Source organism: Glycine max, chromosome 15 (assembly GCF_000004515.6).
Source record: "Glycine max cultivar Williams 82 chromosome 15, Glycine_max_v4.0, whole genome shotgun sequence".
Taxonomy (NCBI): domain Eukaryota; kingdom Viridiplantae; phylum Streptophyta; class Magnoliopsida; order Fabales; family Fabaceae; genus Glycine; species Glycine max.
In genome coordinates, this window is record NC_038251.2 from 26,150,563 (window position 1) to 26,170,401 (window position 19,839).

Consider the following 19,839-nt stretch of genomic DNA (forward strand, 5'->3'; position numbering starts at 1 on the left):
TGAAAATAATTCCCAACAGTCACATCTTTTCATTTAAATTTTGAATGGTCATCAAAGGCCTATATATATGTGACTTTGGCATGAAATTTTCTCAGAGTTTTTACTAACCAAAAAGTCTTATCCTCTCAAAAGATTAAATTGTCTTATCTTCTAAAAATTCCTTGGCCAAACACTTGTGAGATTCAATAAGGAATTGAGTGTTTCATTGTGAACATCTATCTCTTTCAAGAGAGATCATCTTCTTCCTCTCTTTCTAATCAAAGGGCTAAGAAACTGAAAGTCTCTTGTTGTAAAACATCTAAACACAAAGGAAGGGCTATCCTTGTGTTTTTCAAAAATTGTAAAGGATTTGTGAGATAGTGGAACTCCCAAGAGGGTTTCTTGGGGACTGGATGTAGGCAATGAACTTTGTTGAACCAGTATAAAACTGTGTTTGCATTCTCTCTTCTCTCAAACTCTTTTATTTATTGTTGCTTATTATTTCTATTCAGTAAGTTTAATTTGAAATATTATTTAGAAATTCATTTTAAAAGGAATATTGGGACTTAGGTTAAAATCTGTATAGAAATTTTAATTGGAGAATAGTTTGTAAAATCTTAATTCAACTCCTTCTCCTTCTTAAAATTTATAAGGTCACTTGTCCAATACTATTCAATCCTCATTTGATTAAACTATTTTTATTCAATGTTCATAATTAATAGTGTGTAAAACTTAATTTTTGTATAGTATAAAAATACTTATATTATTAAAAATTTATCATATAACTAGAAGAGTTTGAACATACCTGAGATTGAGTGAATTAATATAAAACTTATGTTTCTTTGGACGATCAATATAAAACTTTTATTAATTTTCATAATAATTATTTTAAAAATTACATTTAAGTTTTTTTTTAAAATTAATTAATAATACAATTTTTTTTGCACTAGTAACATAATATATGTATATTGTCCCCTAATTTAAAGGTTGTATTCACCATTTTTTTTAAAGGCTGTAAGTATTAGTTGGCAATTTCATAAGTTGTCATAATTTGCATTATCTGTTACCCAATCCAAGGTGGACCCCATAGCGAGCCTGCCCTGCACTGCAAGTTCTCCGTCTCAAGTCCAAACCCAACAATGAACCTCGATGGCGTTCTCTCTCCCTCCACCACCACCCTCTCTCTCTCTCCACTTCACGCGCCGCTCCCTCCTCCTCCTCTCCACCACCACCACCCTCTCTCTCCCATCCACACCTCCACCTACTCCCATTCCCACCACCCCCACAGTCACCGACCGCGTCTTCATGGACTTTAGCCTCTGCCCCAACAACTTCCTCCCCGACCGCGCCGACGCCCTCTCCCCTCTCTGCTCCGACTCCAACCTATTGGGTCGCGTCGTATTGGGCCTCTACGGCAACCTCGTCCCCCTCACCGTCTCGAACTTCAAGTCCATGTGTCTGGGCGGCCTCAACGCCACGTCATCCTCGTACAAGAATACGCTCGTCCACAAGGTGTTCCCCGGCCAGTACTTCCTCGCCGGGCGCCAGGGCCGCCCCGACAAGGGCGAGGTCCGCCCGCCGCACGACCTGCCGCGCAACACGGAGACGGTCGACGCTAAGGCGTTCGCCCTCACGCACTCCCGGCCCGGCGTTGTTTCGCTCTCGCTCTCCGAAAACGACGACGACGACGAGATTAAGCTCGATCCTGGGTACCGGAATGTAGAATTCTTGATCACCACTGGTCCCGGGCCTTGCCCCCAGCTCGATAACAAGAACATTGTCTTTGGAACGGTGCTCGAAGGTAGTGCTAATGATGGTAATGTTAGTTTGTATATTGAAGATTCTGAAATTTAGCATACTCTATGTGACACTTTTTTTTTTTAACAGTTTCTCTTTGATTGCTGGAAATCATTCATTTTGATGAGTCATATTTCTCATTTAATGACTTTCTCTCCTTATTTAGCAGTGAGACTCATTAAAATTAGTGATTTACAATAAATTTCAACCAATTATAGAGAGAATGTTGAAAAGAGAGTGATAGAGAGAATGTTGCCAGCATTTCTCATTTCAAAACAAGAAAATTTCTTAAAGATTGATATTAATTTTAGAGAGCATCTTCTAGTCTTTCAAAAATTTTAATTAGCAATTAGTCCTCAAATAACTAGGGAGGCGACTCATGTTTTCCCCTTTTTTCTCGTTGTTTTATCTTTTCATATATGGAGGCATTGATTCGAGCTCAATGCTATCAATTATCAAGTGTAGATGTTCTCAGAAGTGCTATTAACATCATATTCTTATCAATGCTCTCTCTTCTTTCAAACATTATTGAAAACTACAAAGTAACGAGTGAAGTGCATTAGAAAAGGTTGAGACCCACACAATTTTGTGATTTTTAAGAAAATTTAACTGATAATAAAAAAGTGTGTTATGGAGTATGTTATTAGCATTTGTATTTTAATGTCTATGGTCCATCTTATTTAAGTGTTCAAAATGTCAATGGAAGCACCTATGACAATGCCTATGCAAAAATTAGTTCAATAGCTTGGTTGGGGAAGGGTGAAATATTTAGTTTGAGATATATCGTTATTATGTTGGCATCTTATTTTGGTTGAATGAAAAGTGGTAGAACATGGACACACTTCAATATTACCAAGGCAAGGCGCCAATGTATAGACAAGATTAAGTTTCTTATGTATAGACAAGCGCACCTGTTGCATTTGTTTTAGCATCTTGATATAGGTCTTCTTGTATTAGGGAGACTTTTGATTTTCTTTAACTGCGGGGTATGCCCCGTTTATTATTGTATCATTTTGGGTTTAATATAATTTACATTTTTTCCCAAAAAAAGGCAAGGCGCCAATGGTAGGTTGGGATCACCAGTAGAGACTTGCCTAGAAAATTACTACATAGGTCTAAATTGCTAAATTCAGTTTTTATCTAGGCACAAGTACTAATCTTGCCCCTAGCTCAATAATAAGAACATTTTCTTTGGCACTGTGCTTGAAGGTAATGCTGTTGATCATGTTAGTTTGTATAATGAAGATTTTGAGAAAATTGAAAATAGGACAATTTCTCATTGGAGATCTACGTGGACATATAACCAAATTAAAGTATATAAGACAGTTCTAAGCTTTCAAGCAAATTTTGTAAGGTTGAGTTATACCCAAACTTAAAATTGTAAGATTTCTTGATTCACCAGTCTTTCAAAAATTTTAAACAACTGTTAGTCGTTAAAAGAACCACAGAGGTGACTCATGTTTTTCTTGTTATTTTATCTTGCCTGTTAGGGGCATTGATTCAAGATCAATGGTATCAAGTCTATATGTTTTTATGTACATGGTCAAAGGTTCATCTTATTAATTAAACGGATGTTGGAAATATCATTGGAAGCACCTAGACAACACCTATGCAAATATTAGTTCCGTGCTTTTGTAGGAGAGTGGGAAAAAAAATAAGCTTGAGATTCTGTGTATGTAATTATTATTATGTTTGCATTTTCTTTCAGTTGAGTAAAAAATAGTAGAACAGGATACACCCCAATCCTACTAGGCTGTGCGCCAATGACATGTTAGGGTTGCTAATAGAGACTTAGAGAATTTTGACACAGGCCTAAAATTTAAACAGTTTTATCTAATCGCAACTACTCACCTTGCCCCTAGGCACCATGATATTCTGTGAAGAGGGTTGCCTTCCAAGCAGAATTTTGGTTGCATTGTGGGGGAATTGAACCTGCATTCATGGGAAAGATGAGAGCTAACTTGGGATCCTTGACCACTTGTGAAACCTACATGGACGCATTCACATTTGCTATCACCTAGTAAAGTTCGCTACACAAAATGTTTGGTCGTGTACAGAGTATATGCTTACATCCAGGTTCCAATAATTTGTTTTGACTTACATTCAACAATATCGTGCATCAAACTGTTGATCCGATGACACGAGGCAGTTGTTGGAATATTGAACTATTTGATATGTTTGGGGGCTAAATTATACGAATGTTAATTTATCTTTACTACCAAGAAAGTGCTTATCTCCTAGTTGAATCTAATTGCAGGATTGGATGTCATCACAGCTATAGCTTCCATTCCCACATACCAACCATCTGAGCGAATTCGCCAGTTTAACGACTTGGCTCGATTTTTTGGAGATGAAAGGGCTCAGAATGCACGTAACATATGGAACAGGCCTCTTACGAGTGTTTATATTAGTGATTGTGGGGAGCTGAAAGTGACAAAGCCTTCCCTCACGCCTTCTTTGCCATAATTTATTTCCATGTTTGTATATATTATCCCAGAGGATTTCATGTTACTGGTGTATGTAAAATCATACTCACATATTCTTTGAAAATAAATGATGATGAATAAAACCAAAAACGAGCAACATGAATGACTTTCGAAGTTGAAAATTGAAAGGTTTTAGTTTAGTTCATTCATTTCAAAGCTGTGAAGGACATAGCACATACATGCAGGGAAGTTAAACATTGATATGGTATGCCGGAGTTACTTGTAAGTTAGTAATACAACATTATTATTGTGCAAATATCCGTTTCTATCTTCTTCAAATAATTTCAAAGATTTTACATATTTCAAGTTGGGCTTTTATTCTTTTGAAGAAAATCCCTCAACAGGTTACTTAAATTGTCATGGCTTCAAGCACAGACATAGTTTCCTACTGTTTTGTACTACATCAATTTCATTGTACTTGAGTAATGGCACATGAATATGCAATCTTTTAAGGGGAAAAGAAAAGGAAAAGGAAATTGGGGATGTTACTTTTGAGTATCTCCTTTGGCTTCCAACTCTTCTGCAGGAAATTCCTCTATTCATATATGGTTGTTTGCATGACCCTCCTTTTTATCCCATTTTCCATGGATTTTTCCCTCAGTGAAGGTTAAAATATTTTGAAACCTTTGAGTGGGAGAAAGAACTCCATGACTGTCTGTTGGTGAAGGCTATCATATTTGCTAGGGGAATGCACAAAAGCAACCATGCTTTAACTTGTGTAGCTAACGGCTGCAATTTTTGTGGTATGGTCTCCTCTTGTCTCCACGTCATGCATTGATATGCGTCCATCAAAGACACCAAAACATTATTTGATCTTGTCCAAATGATCATTCTCTTTCTGTTTTGTTATTTTGTACTCTCTTACAAATGTTTGCCGATGAGTTAAGATGCTTGGCGAACGAGGAACACTGTGAGTTGATGCATGTTTGAATGCTATTCAACATTTTGTCTGGTTTTCTTATTTGTGAGTGCTATTAGAGGTTTTTGGGTTGGGGGTGTTACTTTCCATTGAAAAGTCCAAGGAATTTCGGCTGTAGAGAAGTAAATATTAGGAAAAGCAGTGACGGGACCGAGTATGTCAAACAATTCTACCTTGGCAGCCATTGTGGTTAACATACCTTTCTAGATGGACTGTTACTCTTGTTGAAAACTTGTCTGGCATGCATTTTTGTCACTCATGGATTTTGTTTGTTTAAAGTGGTCATTGCCCTGTAACTGCAAAAAACGAAATAGCAAAATATATTTGAACGCACACCCATAGTTATTGGTTTCTTGATTTCTGTTGAGTTACGTAGTAGGATGTTACAGCATCAGTCAAATTTATAGCACAAATCAACCCAATGCATGAATTTAGTTCAATTCACAGCACACATGCTGAGTTTGTGGTGAGGTCTGTTTAACACAAATTATGGAGTTAGAGATAAAAAGGCATTTGAGTTGTACACAAGTTTATAGGATAAAATATGTTTTTTGATATTTTAGTTTTTGGTAAGACTAGTTTTAGTTCTTATATTTAAGATGTGTTTGGCTCAACCTTTTTTATTTTGATATTATCTTCTTAAAAAGAGAAGTTAAAGCTAAACATTTTTCATAAAGAATTAATGAAATACTTCGTTTGGACTGAAATATAAGTAAAAAAAATAAAATTCATCCATAAAAAATTAGTTTACATCATTTAATTTTGATAATCTCAATAAAAAGTTAATTTATTTTCTAAAGTACCATTTACATTAATTACATAGGAAAAAAACAAAATGTTGAAAATAAAACTCTAATTTAATGAAGGGTATTTTAGAGATACTATCATTAAATAGGAGAGTTAATTAAAATTATTAATATTTTAGTCCAACACAAATTAATTTGTTTTTACTTATATTTCCGTCCAAATGGAGCGCATAATTTATTTTGATAGAGGAAATCATGATAAAAGGAGTTATTAATTTAATAGGAGAAACTTTTTCATAGCTTATAAGAATCTTATTCACACATTTTCCTCTTCAAATCTAAACTCCTCCTAAAATATCATTTTTTTACTTCCCAATTTGAGCGCTTCATTGGCTTTCTCATTAATTTTTTTTATAGATTTTAATTTATTTTGAATCATGTTTATTTATTATGAGGTCTTAGTTTACCTTTAAATTATTTTATAAAATAAAATTTATTATTTATTTTTAATTTTTTAAATTTCTTTACATAAAATAGAAGAATACTAATATTCTGCACTAAACACAACAAATATATATTTTACACAACTAAATTTTTTAATAAATAAATAATTTAAATATATAAATTATATAATAATTAAAATGTGTAACCAATAATTTTTTTAAACATATAAATCAAATTTTAGATTCATACAAAATAATTTATATTGTGATTTTTTTTGTTCTTGATAATTTCTTTTAAAAAAAATATTGAAATTCGAGTATGAACTAAAGATCTTGAAAAAAATTAAAAATGTTCAATCCTCTAATATATATAAATGTTTATATCTATTTGTTCTCTCATCATTGTCCTACTCTTCCTCGTATCTCTTCTCATTTGAATACACTATTTTTCATGAAATGGTGAACTTCTCTCTCGTTAGATGCATATAGTATATCTCTCATGTGTGTGAGTAGATTTAAATTTTGAAGATAATATGTGTGTGTCTCGTATTAAAACAAGGGTGTCTATATTAACAAAACCCATAAATACACAATAGTGTGTACATTAGTTAAAACTCATTGTTTGTTGGCATGATCGTTGTCGTTGTCATTGTTGACACCATCACCATTGACGTTAGTAGTGGTGGTGGCGACAACGACGATGACAACGATTAAGACGGTGGTGGTTGCAACGGTAGTAGTGATGATGACAATCATGATGATAGTTCCAATGGTGATCATGGTGGTGGCAACAACGATGACGAAGGTCATAACAGGGGTGGTGACGACGATCATGGTGATGGCTGCAACAGTGGTCTTGGTGGTGGCAATGATAGTCATGGTGATAATGATTGATTAATTGAGATATTTTAAGAAGTGATAATTGAGATCTTTATAAATTTGTTTGTTACTTGATTAATCTTTTAGAGATTTGATGATATATTAGATTTTAATTTAAAATTTTAAATATTTTAATCTCAATCATTTATTATTTTTAATTTTGATCTGATGGTTGCTATTAGTTATTTTCATGTTCTTGCATAAGATAGTGTTCTCATAGGAGTCATACTCATGATATATATATATATATATGTGAATAAATTAATACTAAAATACATAGATAATGAAAAAAAAATTCCTTTGATTTTTGTGTAAATGTGAAATCTATCATTAACAAACTTTCCAATTTTAATATTTATATTAATTTTATATATTATCTTATATGTTTTTTTTTATAATAAACATAGTAAAAAAATATTTAATTATAAAAAAATAAAAAATACATGTTAATATGATATTATATTTACATTTTTATTTATAAATTTCACTAAAGTACTGTATCACTATCATTATTAAGAAAAAATGACTCATGAAATTTTAAATATTAATCAATTTTTATAAGATAACATCTACAATTTTATTGTAGTTATATATAATGTGTTATTAACTATTTTAAAAAATAATTTTATTATGTTCAAATCTTTTTTTAAAAAAAAATATTATTATTATTATTATTATTATTTTGCTAAAAAGGATGGCTAGGCCTACAACAAAAGCCTACGAGGAAATGAAACACCAACAAAGTCCCTCCATAGATAGTCCCTACAACTTATAGCATACAATGGTGTCCTCATCATGAACATATACCTTCCCATCATATCCATTTCCAAATTTGTCTGAGGAACTTCTACAATATCCTAACAGTTTATTAAGATATTTGTTCCATTGACAAATTTGGATAATGTAATCTTTAAGGTTCTTATTTCCTCATGAAGTTTGATAACATTTTGAGGTTGACCCTTAAATTCCTAATTCTTCATAAGCTCATTTTCAAGAAACTCATAGATTTCTTGTGATCTTCACATTCCACCCAAAGATTATGTTAAGTCATTTTGAGGTCTTCATAATCTTTGTGTGCTTGTGCACACTCTCCAAAGATCATATCTTTCTTCTTTTTTATGATTATGAACTTCATTAAGCTCCTTTTGAAGGTCTTTCAGTTTGTTTTCCCACTCCTAAAAGTTCTTAAGAAGGGTAGCTTTTTCTCCGGCACTTGTCTTAATCTCAAGACATAGCTTGGACTCTTTTTCTTTAAGAGTTATGCAAGCTTCGTATGTCTGAGTGGACTCATCCAGTGAAACATCTACTTGATCCTGAAGGATTTTCTCAAGTTTTCTATGATCTTTTGATGGATTTTTGAAATCTCTTTGTAGGTTTTTATAAGCTTTTTGAGAGAATATATGAGTTAGATAGAAGCTCATGATAAGCTTTTCTAAGGAATTTAGGGTCATCGAAATTTACCTCATCTTTTTGGTCTAATTCAGACCCTTCAGAAGCTGTGTCTGCCATGAGGCATATGTTGGCTTCTTCATCATCTTCATCAGACAATGTGTCATCCAGGTCTTCTCACGTGCTCATAAGCCCCTTCTTTTCTTTAGTCTTAAAGAAATTCTTCTTATGTTGACTTTTCTCCAGATCTTGACATTCAGACTTGAAATGTCCAAGCTTTTTGCATTCATAGCAAACTATGGAGCTTTTGTCTTTTTCTTTCTTGTCTCAGAGCATTCTTCTTGAGGAGTTTCTCCACTTGGACCCACTTTTGTTTCTCCACATCTTGCAAATTATGCGAGAGATGAAGGCAAGCTCATCTTCGTTTGAGTCTTCTTCAGATTTATTATCAGATGAATCATTGACTTTAAGTGTATTGGATGAACTTCTCAAGACTTATTCATTGGGCGATGATGCTTTCTTGTTCTTTTGACTACTGAGAGCCAGACTTTTTTCTTCTAAGACCTTCATCTTGTTGGAGCTCTTGTTTTTGAACCTTGAGGGTACTGACAAGTTCCTCAAGAGACATATAATCAAGATTCTTTAAGGCTCTAAGTGTTGTTACCTGTAATCTCCACTCCCTAGATAGACCTCTCTAAATTTTGTCAATGTGGTCATGATTATCATAAGTTCTACCTAAGGATCTTAGTTCATTAAGAATTGTTTGGAAACGTCCAAACATACATTGTATGTCTTTGTTTTCTTCCATGGAGAAGAGTTCATACTTGCAGATGAGGAGATTTAGTTTGTTCCTCTTTACCTGTGATGTGCCTTCATTTGTTACAGCCACAATGTGCTACATTTGTGTAGCACTTCTGAAGTTTTGTACCTTGGTGTACTCTTATTCTGAAAGAGTATACAACATCGCATTCCAAGCTTTGGAGTTTAGCAAAAATCTGAGCTTTTGTTGCTTCGTTCACTGGCTTCTAGGAATCCCATTTAGCTGGACATCATATGGAATATAATCTCTGTTTTCCACCACATCCAATAGTTCTATATGAATCGATTTGAAATGGGCTATCATATTTTCCTTCCAATAGTCATAGTTTATCCCTTTGAATAGAGGTGATTTGTTGGTGGCAAATCCTTCTTCCATATCTTTGATATATAGGATCTTTTCCTTAGTATTGTCAAATACTCAACCCTTAAGGTCAAGCTCTAATACCAATTGAAACTACAAGAAACACACTAAGGGGGGGGGGGGGGGGGGGGGTTGAATAGTGTGTATATCAAAGATATAAACTTTTTAGTGATATAAAAGATAATATTGTGTTAAACATTGGTCATCTACTAAGGATAAAAAAATATATAGTGAAGAACAGTATGATCGTCTAGTGACAGATAAAAGGTTCTAAAAACAATTTTTCAAATAAACACTTGTTAAAAGGTGATAGAAAGTGTAATAAGAATGCTTAATAAAACTTTATGGAGAGAAGTAGAAACACTTGGTTTATACTAGTTCATTCAACCTGAGCTATGTCCAGTTCTCCTTTACTCACTAGTAAAGGATTACACTAATCAAAACTTGACTACAAAACAAGTATTCTAACCTGTCACTCCTAGCTTTACAAGTATTCTTGACACCATTTTTGGTACCTTCTTATACTCTCCTTGAATCTAAGAACCCAAGTATTGTTTAACACTAAGCCACTCCTGGCTTTCACAAAAAAATGTTTGAATGAATACAAGTATTCTTAACACTCAAAGAGTGAATATGTGGTTAAGCACAAATACAAAATAACTTTATTTCACAAAGGATAAAGTAATGAAAACTGTGTATAATCGTCTAGTGATTTTGGCAAAGTTTTGCTTCATGTATTTTCTTGTGCTCTTGTTCTATCTTGCTCGTCAGTTGCTTCATCGATGGAGATAAACTTTTATAGACTTTAGTGACTTATCTGTTATGGGATCAACATCTATATCTTCAAAGGACTGGTGTCTTACATTGAAGAATAAGGTGACATGTAAGCTTTGAATGGAGAGGATTTATCCATAGTATAGGCAATGCCATGTGTTTTTGTCCACAGAGAAAGTGACCTATAGGGGAATATTCCGTGGAAACCTTTTATTCTCTTCTATACTATCATTTTCTTAAATTCAAACATTAGCTATTCAAAAATAAGAGAGGCAAATAAAATTTGAATAAAATAGTACATGTGCACTTCCCTTTTTCGTCATACTCAATCTTTGAGATTGGACGTGCAAGTTTACCTTAAGATAGTGTGTTATATTGATTTACATAAGAGTGAATGCTCATTGGATATAACATGTTGGACGCTAGATTAAAACAGAGCCTACTTTCTATAGTTGTGGATGATACTGTGTGTTGTAAATTCCTTTAACATAATGTTTTTGTCCACTTGTCAAAACTCATTAGAATATCAATAATTTATACTTATTGTTATACATTAAAATCCAAGGTGGATGAAACAAGTGGTCGTTCATACCTAACAAAGTGATTCACCCAAATTCCCCAACCTTAACCCTTCTAGATAAATGTCCCTAACCAATCTTTCATTTTGCTAGTACTATGTAACTTTTTGCATAAAACCATGATCTTTACCACAAATCCCTTTCTTTTCAAAAACATGAATCAAATAACTTCATGAAGATGAAAACTCATTTTGTCATAAAGCATGAAAATGCATTTTTTTAAAAGAGTGCTTTCAAAACACAAAAAGGGTTGAACTTAAACTTTCAACAAGTTTAAAAACATAAACCACATTTTGATCCATTTGCAAAAGAGTTTTCAAATCACATGAAAACATAGATAAATCAGAACTTTTCAACATGATCTAAAACATCAAAACTCTTTCATACTAGTTTTTTCTTTCATTCAAATAACACACTTATAAGATATCTAACAAACATCTCAAAATGTTTTTCTAAAGAACATACGAAGGTGTAGGTCACTGTTGTGAATGTATGAATAAATGGTTTTGATGATGCCAAAGAATAATCAAACAAGGTTGCTTTCAAGATTACTTCAACAAACATTCAAAGGTTAAGCATTGCTTCAAGATTAATTCAAGGTTGCTTCAATAAACAAGCATTGCTTCAAGATTAATTCAAGATCAAGCTTTTGCCTCAAAACAAAGTGTTTCCAAGAGATCAAGGCTCTGGTAATTGATTACCAGGCAGTGTAATCGATTACCAGAAGACAATTTTGGAAAACAACTTTTAAACAGGGTTTTGAATTTGAATTTTGAATCAAGTAATCGATTACCAAATGTTTGTAATCGATTACCAGCAATGACACTTCAGAAAACACTTTGAAAAGTCATGACCCTTCAAAATATAACTGTGTAATCGATTACCAGTGAAGAATTTTAGAAAAAGCTTTTTGAAAAGACACATATCTTCAAACCATTTTGAAAAGGCACAAAGGGCCTCTATATATGTGTGTCTGATTTCGAAAAGAAAAAAAGAGATAGATATTCTAAGAGAACTTAATTGCCAAATGCTCTCTCAACAACTCTTGAGAAAATACTTGCAAATCTATTGAGAATTCATCCAGAAACTTCAAATTGTATTATCATCTCTAAAAGAGAGAAATTCCTCTAGGATCTTCAATTTGTATCATCCACTCTAAAGTATAGAAATCTTTCTATTTATCTCAGAAAGTTAGTTGTAATCAAGAGACTGGTTGTCTCTTGGATTGAGAGAATTGTAGTCAAGAGATTGGTTGTCTCTTGGAGAATCTTTGAACACAAGGGTGAGGGATCTCAAGGTGTGTTCAAAGTCTGTAAAGGATTTATAGAGATAGTGGAAAATCTCAAGTGCTTGAGGACTGGACGTAGGCACGAGAAGTGGCCGAACCAATATAAATTGAGTTTGCATTTCTTTCTTCCCTTATCTCATTTATTTTATTACAATTGATTTTGTCTTGCATGTTTAAAGAACATTATTAAATTGATTGTTGCTTCTTCTTCTGCATTTTGAGCCTATCATTTAAAAAGGGGTTAAATTTGTTAGTGGAAATTTTGTAAGACTTAATTCACCCCCCTTCTTAAGTTATTGAGGCCACTTGTCCAACAAGTGATATTAGAGCAGAATTCTTGTTTAAAGTTTAAAAACTTCAAGAATAATTATGGCCTCATCTAACTTTTCATTTCCTAAGGGAAATTCTATCAATTAGCCTGTTGTTTTCAATGGTGAGGGTTATCACTATGGGAAAACCCGAATGCAGATCTTTATAGAAGCCATAAATTTAAATATATGAGAAGCCTTTGAAATTCCTACAATGGTAGTGGGAAATGCAACTATAGAAAAACATAGAGAAGAATGGGATGATGATGAAAGAAGAAGGGTTCAATACAAGTTAAAGGAAAAAAATATAATCACTTCTGCATTAGGCATGGATGAATATTTTAGAGTCTCAAATTGTAAAAATGCAAAAGAAATGTGGGATACATTACAAGTAACCCATGAAGTCACAACTGATGTTAAGAGATCTAGAATAAACACTCTCACACATGAATATGAACTATTTAGAATGAATTAAAATAAGACCATACAAGATATGCAAAAGAGATTTACACATATAGTTAATCATCTGGAATCTTTGGGAAAAATATTTCCTAATGAAGATCTCATTAACAAAGTGTTGAGATGTTTAAGCAGGCAATGACAACCAAAAGTAACAGCAATTGCAGAATCAAGAGATCTCCCTAATATGTCTCTTGCCACTCTCTTTGGAAAACTTCAAGAACATAAAATGGAACTTATGAGACTCCATCAACATGAATAGAATGATAAAAAGAAGAAAGGAGAAGATTCCTTCTTAGCCACAAAATACTATGAATGCGATCAACCTGGGCACTTAAGATTCGATTGTCTTATCCTTAAAAGAAGAATGGAAAAATCCGACAAGAGAAATTTCAAAGAAAAGAAAGAAAAAAAAGCATACATCACTTGGGAAGATAATGACATAGATTCTACAAGTGATTCAGAAAATTAAATCATAAATTTGGGTCTCATGGCAAAAGACTATGAAAGCAGAGAAGAGGTAATGTCTTCTAACTATGACTTATCTATTTCTTTTGATGAACTTCAAGATGCATTCAATGACTTGCATAAATAATCTATCAAACTTGCCAAATTAAATTCAAATTCTAAAAAAACAATTTCAACTTTAGAAAAGGAAATTTTGAAGTTAAATGTAGAGTTAGAAAATCTTAAATATGAAATTAAAACATTCAAATTAGTAGATAAAGACCAATCATCTACAAAATTCTTAGTACAAGAAAACAATAAAGCATATCATTCATGTGAATGTTATGATAAATTCAAAGAAGAAATTGAAGATATAAAATTGCTATTGTCAAATTTACTCTTGCTAAAAATAATTTAGGTATTATATTTGTCAAACAAATATGTGTTTTGTTTTTATAAAGCTGGATTAGGATATAATCTTGAAAATCAACAAAAGATGTATGAAAAGTTCTTTTCCTCCACTCAAAAGACTAGTTCTACCTTGTTAACATGCTTTTACTGTGGTAAGAAAGATCATAGTGCATCAATATGTTATATTTGAAAGAATGGTAGTAGCATTGGAAAAATGGTATGGGTTCCAAAATGATCTTTAGTCAAAACAAACATTCAAGGACCCAAGAAAATTTGGGTATCAAAATCAAAATATGATTATATGAATGATGGACTCCTTGAAGCAAAGTTGGTACATTGATAGTAGTTGCTCCAAACTCATGGCTGGAGATGCATCAAAGTTTATTCATATTTCTCCCAAAAATAATGAACATGTGATCTATGGAGACAACAACAAAGGTAAAATTGTTGGAGTTGGAAAAATAGGTACAAATCCCTCTTCCTCCACATAAATTGTTTTACTTATTGATGGTCTTAAGCATAATTTATCAAGTATTTATCAATTATATGAAAAGGCCTTTACGTATCATTTGATTCTCATATATTCCAACAAGTGGTATCATTTTCTTTTGGGCCAAGAAATGATACTTTGAACGGTATGACATGCTTTACACTTTTAATTCATTATAAATTACTGAATGCTTTTATTCTTTCTGCTCATGATTTGTTTTTGATGTTGACAAAGGGGGATTATCTATTTTTTATGAGACAACTTTTTATATATGAAATCTATGAAATCTTCAACTGTTTCATATAAGCAATCATTGCAAAATCAAGGGGGAGTAAACAACCCAAATAGATATTCTTTTTACTCCTAACCTATAGATGGTTGTCATCATCAAAAAGGGGGAGGATGTGAATCATGTAGGTTTTGATGATGTCAAAAAGAATATACTTGATAATGGTTGTCATCATAAAAAAGGGGGAGAATGTGAATAATGTAGGTTTTGATGATGCTGAAAAGAATTCACTTGATAATGATTGTTGTCATACCCTAATTTCGTCCGGGGACCTTTGCTTGATGACATGCGGCTTTTCTTTGGTCCTTGTGAGGTGCTTGGCACCCATCATTAGGCAATTTGTGAAATTCCGGGACATGCTGAAAAACAAAAGAAAATATTGATGCACAATCTGTAAGGTTCCGTGACACACCGGAAATCAAATGGAAGCATCGTTGCACAAATAAGTGAGGTTCCGTAACGTTCCGTAAGTCAAAAAGGGGATGATTATGTAATCCACAAGGTTCCGTAACATTACGGAAAGAAAACAAGTATCGTTACGAAATTCGTAAGTTTCCGTAACTTTACGAAAAAAGAATCACAAAAAAAAGCAGAGGGGGGTGTACTTAGTAAAAATGGGGGTGCAAATAGCACCCAGGCCCACTTGGGCCCTCCAGAATATTCCTCCAGAAGGCTGTTGCTTCTAGAGGAAGCAACCCTGCTCGCCTGGGCGAGCTGGGCGGCAAGCATCTCCCCTATTTTGCTATAAATAGGGGAGGAAGTGAAGAAGAAAAGGGTTCAGCCCCTTAGGCACTTCTCTCTCTTTCGAATTTGCTTGGAAAAATTGTTTCCGTGAAGAAAATCTAAGCCGAGGCGCTTCCGAAACGTTTCCGTAACGTTTTCCGTGAAGAATTTCGCAAAGGTTTCAACCGTTCTTCGACGTTCTTCATTCGTTCTTCATCGTTCTTCGATCTTCAATGGGTAAGTACCTTGAACCAAGCTTTTCGATTCATTTTATGTACCCGTGGTGGTCCACATTGTGTTTCGTGTATTTTTATTCTCATTTCATTTACTTTTTATACCCCCTCTTGACGTACTTAAGCCATTTTACTTAAGTCATTTCTCGCTTAACTTAAAAATAAAATAAATTTCCACCGATCGTTTGAATCGTATTATCCGTTAACTTCGGTTAAAATAAATTCCGACCGTTCGGTCGTGCCGTAACCACGTTGGAAATCAAAAAGAGATAAAATAATAATATAATAACAAAAATATACCTTTTAGTAAAATAAAGCGGAAAATCAATCGGACATTTTCTCTTTGGGATTTCTCATTCTTAATTGAATTGACTAATAACTAAAGTGAAATTAAGGCTAAAACCAACTCGCCTAGTCAAGCTTGTCCATAAAAATAGGTTTTTGAAGTTTATCATTTCAATTTCTTACTAAGTAAAATGGATCATTCTCAAGGTCCAACACCTTAAAATGATCACCTTTTAAAAAAAAAGAATCACTTGATAAGAAAGAACTACGTAGCTCTGATTTTCTCATCCCAATTGAGGAATACGTAGGAGGAAAGGGAAACACCCTTGTCGACCACAAAAAGAGAAAAAAATATAAAAAGAGTATAAAGGATATAAAGACATAAAAAGGGAACATAAAAATCAAGGTCATGTTTGCACATTCGATTAAAGGCTGCCGTCCCTTGGGACGGACGTGTGGGGTGCTAATACCTTCCCCGTGCGTAAATACAACTCCCGAACCTTTCACTTAAAAGTTCGTAGATCGCGTCTTTTCCGGTTTTTCTGATGTTTTCCTCAAATAAACGTTGGTGGCGACTCCGCGCGTATTCCTTTCGTGGAACACGCATCCCGCGAGTCTCGCGTCGCCCTCCCGCTGAAGGGTAGGTTGCGACAGTTGGCGACTCCACTGGGGACTGTTTTTAGAGGGTTAGGCCATTTAATCTTGTGCAATGTTTTACCATGACTTACTCCTTTGTTGGTTTTCCTTCATTATGTTTTTGTATATATAACTCATTGATGTTTTTTGTGCATTTTTAAGTGTATGCTTGAGGTAAATATTTATTCATTTGATGCACACAAACACTAACACTATTTGCACACACGGTGAGTTGAAAAAAAAAAAGGGGCCCTATACCCGGGTTCGTGGGAACATAAGAAGTGGAGGTGAATTTGTGATCATGCTAGGTCTCCGACTTGCTTGATTACAGTGAACCCTCATCTAGAATTTTTATCTTTGAAAACATATTGTTGCTAGTAGTCCCTACTGCTACAGTATGTTCTTCGAAGGGGATGATACCTCTAGAAACCATCAAGAGAGATATGACTACCTTGGGGGTTATTACTAAAAGCCTAGTTAGCTCTCTCCCTTATAGGTCCCTTAAATAGGGGCATGGAGCAAACACGCTGCGTGCCATTTTTCACACTGCCATGCATAAGTGTCATATACCCTTTTGCTTGTACTATGTACATTCCCGTGTTGCGCCTTTCGCATATGCATCGCACATGGGTTCTGTCTTGATCCCCTCTGTAAACAAACCAACGAAGGGTCCGTGTCACCGTTTTAAATACATACGTTGGGGCACTTTGCTACCCCTAGACGTTGTATCTAAGAAGGAGACAGTTTCTCGGGCTCCCGTATTCGTAAATTGCATCTGTGTCATATGCATTTCTTCATGCATTCATCCATTCCACCCATGATAGATGTCGGAGTTTTGATTCGCACTAGATTTTATTTCACTTTAGTAAAACATGGGATCAAGTCAAAAGCCTTCGCTTAAAAAGAGGTTCTATCAAGTCAAAATCAAGAGCTTAGAGGTCACTAGTTTACGAGAGTTGGGGCAATTAATGGGTCAACTTCAACGGCAAGCCTTCCACAAAGCCTACGGTAAGATTTGGGACCTAGCTAGGGTAGAAGTCTCCATGGAACCGATTGCATCCCTTTCCCAGTATTATGACCAGCCCCTAAGGTGCTTCACATTCGAGGACTTCCAGCTAGTGCCGACTGTGAAAAGAGTTTGAAGAAATCCTGGGATGCCCACTGGGAGGAAGGAAGCCATATCTTTTCTTTGGGTTCTATCCTTCCACGACAAGAGTTGCCAAGGTAGTGAAAATCTCAGCACAAGAGTTGGACCGGGTAAAGCAAAATAGGAATGGGGTAGTCGGAGTACCAAGGAAGTGTTTGGAGGAAATGGCAAAGGCCTTGGAAAATCAAGGCGAATGGGCTTTCTTTTATTGACATCTTGGCGCTTTTGATCTTTGGAATATGGAAGGGTTAGTGGACCTAGCAGTGATTGACGCTTTCCTCGCCTTTCATCATGGCAAGGAAAGCCCGATCGTCGCCATTTTGGCCATGTATGACACGTTTGACCGGAGATGTGAAAAGAGCGGCGCAAGAATTGTTTGTTGTACACCGGCTCTCTATGTGTGGCTGGTTTCGCACCTTTTTCTCCAAGAAGGTAGGCCCGTCTATCCGCTACAAGGTCACCGCTCGTGCGTCGAAAAAGGAAAGGCGAATTGGGACCAACTCTTGGCTAGCATGGAGGGGCGTCTGTTAATTGGTTCCCTCGCTAGAAGGAAGGAAGAATCAGGATTCTATCTTCATGCGAAGGATGTCCAAATGTTCCCTTGATGGGAACAAGGGGTTGTATTAATTATAATCCCGTCCTCGCCATAAGACAGCTTGGCTACCCCATGAGAGGAGTGCCATCAGACGAAAGCATCACGCCTTTCATCGCACGGGGTTTCAGTGACCACAACGCGAGGGTACTCCAAGGAGTTCGCAAGGCATGGGATGCGGCGTGAAGAAAGGACAGAGAGCTTAGGGGAAGCAGTAATGGGATCATCGGCGGCTATCATAAGTGGCTGAGAGTCCGGACACAAGGATTGGATTGGCTCCCAAATCTAAAGACTGTGAGAGACAATGAGGTTAAAGCTTCGGAAGAAAGTGACGAGGTACAAGCCCTAAAGGCAAAGCTTGAAAGAGCCCGGGTAGTCAAAGAGAAGTTCAAGTCCATAACCATCAAAGTCTGAAGAGAGTATGATGAACTAAGGGACGTCAATATGGCCACCGATGAAGCCTTGGAATGAGAAACCAAGAAGGCCCGAAAGGAAGAACACGACCAAAACAAGTTTTGAGGGGCTTTATAGGGCAGCAATAGTGAGCTCAAACTCCGAAGAGGTTTAAGGAATCATCACGGGTCAAAGGCATGATCTGGAAGGATGAGCTAAAGGCTTTCCTTAGGTCGAAAAGAAATTTGTCCCAACAGTTAAGCGAGACTGAAGGGAATATGTGGGCCATCATCGATGAGTGCAAAGAGAAGCTAAATCTAGCGGCGACTCACGAGCAAAGGCTAGAGGATGAGTACACCAAGATATCAGCAGAAAGGGAAGCAAGGGAAAGGGTAATTGATTCATTGCACCAAGAGGCAACAATGTGGATGGACCGATTTGCTCTTACTTTGAACAGGAGTCAAGAACTTCCCTGATTGCTAGCCAAGGCCAAAGCAATGGCGGACACCTACTCCGCCCCCGAGGAGATCCATGGACTTCTCAGCTATTGCCAGCATATGATAGACTTAATGGACCATATGATTAGAAACCGCTAGGAAGTTTGTATTGTCGCTCAGATCTTGACTAGTTATAAACTTTCTGAATAAAATGAGTTTATCCCACGTTTTTACTCCAAAAATCAGTGCGAATCAAGTCGCTCCCGCATTTTATCTCTAGCATGCATTGTATGTTGGTCTCGTCCTTTGTCACGGGAAGCCGGAAGGTCCATATCACCTTCTTAATTGTACACATGGGGCACTGCGCCCCCAAATGCGCAAGTAAGAAGAGATAATTTTCCAGGCTCTCATGTCCGTAAAATGCATTCATATCATGCATCGCATAAGCATCTCTTCATAACATCATAATGAACATATCGTTCCTGCATTTGTCCGTTATCATATTCTAGCCTCACATTTTGCATGAGTCAT

General features: G+C 35.3%; 1 protein-coding gene across 2 annotated transcripts; it reads left to right on the top strand.

Annotated features, from left to right (window-relative positions):
* The first annotated feature begins 1,052 nt into the window (after window positions 1-1,052).
* Window positions 1,053-4,518, top strand: CYP55 (peptidyl-prolyl cis-trans isomerase CYP55). Of its 2 annotated transcripts, none has more exons than XM_006597888.4 (2): window positions 1,053-1,795; window positions 4,034-4,518. In XM_006597888.4, exons 1-2 carry the CDS (start codon window positions 1,129-1,131, stop codon window positions 4,240-4,242), a joined length of 876 nt encoding a protein of 291 aa, XP_006597951.1. In that variant the 5' UTR covers window positions 1,053-1,128; the 3' UTR covers window positions 4,243-4,518. The 2 variants fall into 2 exon arrangements, with proteins under 2 accessions (XP_006597951.1, NP_001344147.1); NM_001357218.1 differs by having other exon boundaries at window positions 1,118-1,780; window positions 4,034-4,380.
* Window positions 4,519-19,839: the final 15,321 nt, after the last annotated feature.